The sequence below is a fragment of the Triplophysa rosa genome, linkage group LG10 (genome assembly GCF_024868665.1).
Source record: "Triplophysa rosa linkage group LG10, Trosa_1v2, whole genome shotgun sequence".
NCBI lineage: Eukaryota > Metazoa > Chordata > Actinopteri > Cypriniformes > Nemacheilidae > Triplophysa > Triplophysa rosa.
This window is the reverse complement of record NC_079899.1, coordinates 13294565-13301678: the sequence shown is the minus strand read 5'-3', so window position 1 is coordinate 13301678 and position 7114 is coordinate 13294565. Positions and strand designations below refer to the sequence as shown.

The 7114-nt window shown below is 36.6% G+C and overlaps 1 protein-coding gene across 1 annotated transcript; it reads left to right on the top strand.

The window, feature by feature from the left end:
• The first annotated feature begins 576 nt into the window (after window positions 1–576).
• On the top strand, window positions 577–3342 carry eef1akmt2 (EEF1A lysine methyltransferase 2). The gene is made up of 6 exons (XM_057344294.1): window positions 577–697; window positions 1034–1099; window positions 1316–1430; window positions 1525–1632; window positions 2237–2453; window positions 2529–3342. The coding sequence occupies exons 1-6, from the start codon at window positions 594–596 to the stop codon at window positions 2624–2626; spliced, it is 708 nt and encodes a 235-aa protein (XP_057200277.1). The 5' UTR covers window positions 577–593; the 3' UTR covers window positions 2627–3342.
• The last annotated feature ends 3772 nt before the right edge of the window (window positions 3343–7114 follow it).

The window sequence follows — 7114 nt, the reverse complement described above, 5'->3', positions numbered from 1 at the left end:
AAAGGCTCCGATCAAAGTTGGACAAATTAGGCTTGTTCGACTTGATGTGGCGTCACCGCATCAAGTCGAACAAGCCTATTTTCTAACCAGAATGCATTGCTGTTGTCAGGTGGATGCAGATTCTTGCGGCGACGCATGAAGTCGAACAAGCCTTCAGTCTGCTGCTAGTTTCACTTCAAAATGCAACAGCTGTTTTTATTCATCCAATCAATTCACAGTAAAAAACGCAAGCCACGCCCACAATTTTTCTCCTTTGAAATTCCTTTACACTAGGAAATGCGTCAGAACACGGAAGTAAAAACGATCGCTACTTCATTGGTAGTGTTTTCAAAATAATTCAAAATAAAACATTAAGTTAACATTCTTTAAACAACATTATACCACTTGTCAAATGTATAATATTTTTATATTCTGTTATTATTACGTTTTTCACTTTGATATCGTTGAATTTTGTTTACATTTATGTTTTCATGATGTTGTTTTAAATAGTGTCATTGCTCCCACCATTCAATGGCTTACAACTTTTATTTTGAAGTGTTGTCACATCAAGCGTCATGACTTTAATACGTCCCCGGATGTTGTTGATTTGAGTTATGATGGAGCCGTCAGTGAGCGTACATGTGACAGTGGACTGTCGGCTGCAGTGTAATGAAACGGGAGATGATTTTGCTCCATCAAAACTCGGAACAAAAGAGTAGTAAGTGCTATCACTTATTAAAACGTGGTCGAGGGAGAACACCCAGAACAGGGGTACACGTTGTTTTGCATTTTTAACACAGTTACATGTTTTATGCCAGCAGTTGCTAACGTTACTAATAAAATGATACATCTGTGTCCAAAAATGTTTTTCCTTAAGTGATTGCTTCGTCATTTGAAGTTTGACTTTAAGTTAGGCGGGAAGTGCCTTTATTTGACTTTCCCATCCATTTGGTCTCTGTATTTGAAAACTTAAAGAAATATTGAAACATTTATTAGTATTTGAATGATCTTACAACGAATAAACACATTTTTTACAATGCTGTTTTCATTGAAGCTGGGATGATGCTTATAAAAGGGAGTTGCAGTCTTACAAGGATATCGGAGATGTGGGAGAAATATGGTGGGTTTGATTTTTCTTGTCTGTCAGACATTTTCTCTTCAACAGTTTTGCTTAAAAAGATGATATTGTTGTACATTAGTCTAGTCTGACAGCATATGTAATACATTATAATCACCACACTATTATTTAGTATATTATGTGTGTATAGATTTGTTGAACTTTATGGACCATTTAAAAACCTATATGCAATACATTACATTTTTCATCAACCTTTAGGTTTGGTGAGGAAAGCATGGACAGAGTGATCAGATGGATGGCAGCGCAAAATTTACCCAAAAATGCTTCCGTGCTTGACATTGGGACTGGAAATGGAATCTTCCTTGTGGAACTGGCAAGTCAAAATTTCAATATGTCACTGTATTTAATGATTTTAATGATATGATTTTTTAAAAAAATTATAACAATTGTTCAAACTGTCCCTTTAGGCCAAGAATGGTTACTCAAATCTTACCGGTATTGACTATTCCAAGACTGCTTTAGAGCTTACAACAAATATTCTTGAAGAGGAAGGTTTTACAAATATAACAATTCAGGTAGGGAAGGTATATAATTAGAATTGATTTAACATTAAAGCGATATTTCAGAGGCAAAAAATTTTCCCCCTGTTTTATTCACCCTCAAGGCGATAATGTTATTTACATTTACATTTAGCAGACGCTTTTATCCAAAGCGACTTACAAAGAGTTCAGGGAGCAATAAGCGATATGTCATACATTCGTCACCGGAACTTACGACACGCCTACGTCATTTGCTGGAAAAACAAGCCTAAGGATCACGCGCAGCCGAGGGATAACGAAACTTAGACATTAACGTTAATAGCGCTCTCAATATGGATAAATGATATGTGGTATTATAACTCCTACTTCATTATTCTTCAAGAAGAAAGTCATATTCAGTCAGGATGCCTTGAGGGTGAGTAAAACATGGGGAAATTTTGTTTTGCCTCTGAAATGTCCCTTTAACATATTACCATTTTATTTTGTAATATGTAATGTGGACAAAATTATTTAATACTTACATAACTTTATATAAGTATATATAGCTATATATAACTTTACATAGGAATATTGCCTGCGATATAAACAAATAATTTGTTAAAAATGTAAGTTACACAAAGTGTTTTTTATATGCTTTCAGGTTGAGGATTTCCTAAACCCCAGCACAGAAATAAAGAGTTTTGATACATGTATAGATAAAGGTACGTTTGATGCCATTAGTTTGAGTCCAGAAGGCAGGGAAGAAGCAAAAACACGCTATGTGGCATCTTTAAGAACTGTTCTGCAGCCAGAGGGCTTCTTCATTATCACCTCCTGCAACTGGACCAAAGAGCAGCTGCTGCAGATCTTCAGACCTGGTACAGAAGTAAAAACATTTTTTTATATAAATAATGATCTGTTGTAAAATATTAATATAGGTATGTTTCTTGCAGGCTTTGAGTTGGTACAAGAACTGCCTACGCCTCGCTTTCAGTTTGGTGGTGTGACAGGAAATAGTGTGACGGCTTTAGTGTTCAAACGAAATGACTGATTTCCAAATTTAATACAAATCTATTACTACAAATAATGCATTTGTGTAGTTCCTTTTTTCTGTTTTCTTCCTGTCATTTCAGTTCTATCGTTTTTTAATAAAAAGGTTTTGAACATTTCTCATTGGCTAAATCATTACATTTTCTACGTTTAACACTTTTAACAACATACTTTTAGCATCTGCTAAATGACTAAATGTAAATGTAAACATGTTTGGTGTAATAGCAAGCTAATACTCAACAAATTAACATAACAATTTGTTCATATTGTGGAATAAGTCAGAGTGACTTCTTATTTCAAGATCAATGACTGTATTCTTATTGACAAGCCCAATCTCATTGATTATAAAGGATTGTTTGGTCTATAGTAGTGTTGGCTCGATACCAAAATTCTGGCTTCGGTACGGTACCAGAATCTAATACCGGTAATATCGGTACCACAGGTGATCAATAACCAGCCCCAAAATAAATTATTTGAAAAAATATTAATAAGACTGCATGAAACTGCTTTAATGCATATTTTATATATTATTTTTATATTTTATATAGCACAGTTTTATTTTTACACTGTATTACTGAAAAATGCTTTGGTTATATAGATTTATCATCATAATCCCACAAATATGAACAATTAAATTTTGAACAACAATTAAATGTTTCAAGTAGGTCTATTTAACAGAAGCATTCAAGATGAAAATTGAATGATCAATAAAAATAAAACACTGCACACTGTCTTCACTGTATAAAATAAATATGGAATGACTCTATATAAAGCTACAAAAGTTTCATTTTCTCTTTAATATGTGACACAGATGCATTAGGTTACTGTCACTTTAAGGCTAATTGTTTTTTGATGCGGATATACATTTAAAACACAACGGACTGTGCTTATGTGAACCTTTTGTGTTTTTGACATAACAGCGTGTGTATTTGACGGTATAAGAACATATACAAGACGCGAAAGGGAACTTCATGATGATTAGTAGGCTAACTGAGATGTCTGGAACAGAGATAAAGTTATGCTATGTATGCCGTTGAATGGGGATGTACAGACGCATCGCAGCATGTAGGCTAGAATATACGTTACACTGAAACAATCTAAAGATCTCTCAGCAAAAGTAGAAAGAGCCGAATTTGTAATAAATCACTCACAGTAGCTGCGTTTACATGGACCAATGTATTGTGATTTAACAGTCCAATCCGAATGAACACGCTCCATATAAACACGTCCTTCAGATTAATAATGCCCAAGCCGATTGAAATTTCATTTGGATTGTAGGGTGGTTTATGTCGTTTGTAATCCGCTTGATATTTAAAATGTCTATGCATTTAAACGGTTTCCCTGGAGTGAGTTTTTAACGGCAATTTCTCAGTTCGTTTTTAAAACACGATACACTTGCAGATGTACAAACATACTGTAGGCTAAAATATCTAATAATAAAATTTCATTTATATTCGTAGTAGCTACTAAACATTTATTTTATTTATCGTTTACTTACATGTGCTTTGGAATGATTAACTGTTTTTACCATGGTAAGTCACTGTAACAACCTTGCTTCATTGATATGTAGACATTATTTTGCGTTTATGAATTGTACATTATTAAGGGCTCAGCATACTACAATCGAAATCTGATTTTTTTTGTTCCAAAGCGACAATTCGTTTCACTAGTTCGCAGCAGCAAACCAAACAGAACTCTCCGGGAAAGTTCGTGTTGGCCGGTAAACACCCTCGAGCCACCATTGGTCCATGGCCATTACGTAATAGGTGGGTGTGTTGTTTGTGTGGCCACGTGCGCAGAGGCTATTTGGATACGTCATGTAAACCCCGCCTGCAGAAACAAAGGGGTGTTGGATTGTTCGAAAACACTATACTGTCTCTCAACGTTTTCGAGCTTCGTTTTATCCCCAAACGCAGAACGAAAGCGCAATTCGCATGGACTATGCTGAGCCCTTTATGCTGGTGTCTGTGACATAAAATAAATACATCTGTGCTTACAACATTGTTCGAGTAGCCATTTCGTGAATATTATAATGATACCCGCGTCCACCACGCCGTCTCTGTTTATACCGTTAATGCTGATATATGAATCCGCATATTATCACTTCTAAAGTTCGGTATTAGCTGTTGTTAAACATTTATTTTAATTATTGTTTGCCTGCAGACTCTCTGGTGGGTCTTGGTAGTTTTGTCATGGTAAAACCGCATCGGATGTGCTCGTGCTTCATTGGCGCGAGACATTACTCTGCCTTTATAAACTGTACATTCGTGCCGTTTGTAAAATAAAATATACACAACATGTGCTTTAAAACACTGTTTTAGTGGGTATTTAGGTGAACACTTGTGCAGTGTGTGCATGTCAGCAGATTATATCGGATTTAAGCTTGTCATGTAAACACGCACATCAATCATATCACTTAATTTACCTTTCATGTAAACACTACATTCAGATTGCACAATCTGATTAAATTCAATTCGATGTGTCCATGTAAACGCAGCTAGTGTCTCAGTTTAAATGGTCGCAAAAGTGCTTGTGTAACCGGTCCTACTCGCCCCGCTCTGCGCGGGCCTCGAACCGACGACGGTCCGGATGGGAGACGGGCGCTCTAACGAGGAGGCTAAAGACCGCAGTCTCTAGCTAGAGCGTCTCTGTTGGTCGGGGAGTGAGGTTTACACACTGCACAGCTCTTCACTAGCTGGCCTCCGTTACACTCACCACCCTAAACCTCACTCCCATCCGGGTCACGGCACCAATGTAACCGGTCCTACTCGCCCCGCCCTGCGCGGGCCTCGAACCGAAGACGGTCCGAATGGGAGACGGGCGCTCTAACGAGGAGGCTAAAGACCGCAGTCTCTAGCGTCTGTCGCTAGAGCGTCTCTGTTGGTCGGGAGTGAGGTTTACACACTGCACAGCTCTTCACTAGCTGGCCTCCGTTACACTTGTAGAGAGATTCATCTTGTTCTTCGATGTTGTCGGTTCTGTGGCATACTGCCGCATAGCAGTGAACTGTGGAACAGCAGTTTTTCAAGTATCGAATTGTACCGAACTCACCATAGGATCTTGAGGGAACGACTTCACATCGCGTGGCCACAACATAAGGATGTCGTTACCTCAACAAGCTGATCTCGTTGCCACAACATAATATCGCGTTCCCACGAGGTAACATCTCGTGTCACAACAAAACTAAGTGAAACGAGCATGTCCCTTCCCGGTCACCGTAAACAAGCCTTTTGAAAACGCATTCTTTGCGCAATGCATGGTTTGCTCAATTTGGGTTTTATTGTTAATTTTACAATTATTTATAGGAGATTTATTTTCCATAGCCTAAATTAAACTGTACAGAGAAGAAACAATATTTGCAGTTATTTTTGGTGGAATTGGTTAACTTATTATGATTTGGTAAAGCGATGTAGTAATAGAAAAGCAATAAGATGTTACATTTTTTTATTTATATAATTTTATAATAATGATTAATGTGCAAACCTCTTTTTAATCTTTTCAATTAGTTTAAATGTTTTATTTTTTTTATTCATTTTTTCATATATTGTTCTGTTAAATGTGTCTTTACATTGTGCTTTCAATAAAAGAAGGTTTGCCAAATCATCCAGCAAAGCGAGATCAGCCATGACACTAACTACATTTCAAATTGTATATTTACGCACATTTCTAGATATAGGTACAAATTGGTAGATCCCACACTTTGCGTGAAACTGTTCTTACGCACTCACTACGCACACATCTAAGAGTAGCACTATTGATAAATGAGGCCCCAGGACTTCTAGAAGACAATCTTTATTTTGTTGTAGTGTACATATTGTGACACATGAGGGTAGTATTGAGTTACATTTGGTGAATATGTCGGGTATTTTCAGACTAGAGGATGTGTGTTGTTTTAGACTTTTAGTTCGTTTACTACAGTGTCATTTATTTGAATCACTTTTTATTGTCTTTATTGTTTATTGTCTTTTAAGTTTAAAACTCTTAGGGGCGGTTTTCCGGGACAGGGCTTGAGCCTAGTCCCAGACTAACTTAAATGTTAGAGGTGTCTTGATCAGAAACAACGTACACTGACATAAATATATCAGTTCAATTGTTTTGTGTTAAGATGCACAAGATGTTTTTTTTGTAAAGTATGTTTTTTTTAATGACTTAAAGAGTACACAACAAGGGATTTTAAGGTCCTACTTTGGTTTATGGTGTCTCCAACAACAAGTTTATGTACATAGAAGGTGTAAAACACTATTATTTCGTAATAATAATCGTAATAGGTAATTATTCTTACCTTACTTCTTGACGAAGTCTCAAATGATTCTTGGGGGATGACTCGTTTGTGTGATTCAGAGTCGACTCCCTTTTTTCCAAGCCAATAACTTTGTTATTCATTCACCTTAGGATTTACAACTTGGCAGACTGCTTACTTTCAAACACGGCAACATTACACACTGCATGAAATGTAATTTTCTTGATCTCATGTTATGTACTCTTTAAA

Excerpts from the sequence above, each read along its gene's own strand:
- eef1akmt2 (XM_057344294.1), top strand. The coding sequence starts at position 594 with ATGATGGAGCCGTCAGTGAGCGTACATGTGACAGTGGACTGTCGGCTG. Across the intron at positions 698-1,033 it reads AAACTCGGAACAAAAGAGTA|CTGGGATGATGCTTATAAAA; the intron begins GTAAGTGCTATC and ends TTTTCATTGAAG. Across the intron at positions 1,431-1,524 it reads GAATCTTCCTTGTGGAACTG|GCCAAGAATGGTTACTCAAA; the intron begins GCAAGTCAAAAT and ends CTGTCCCTTTAG.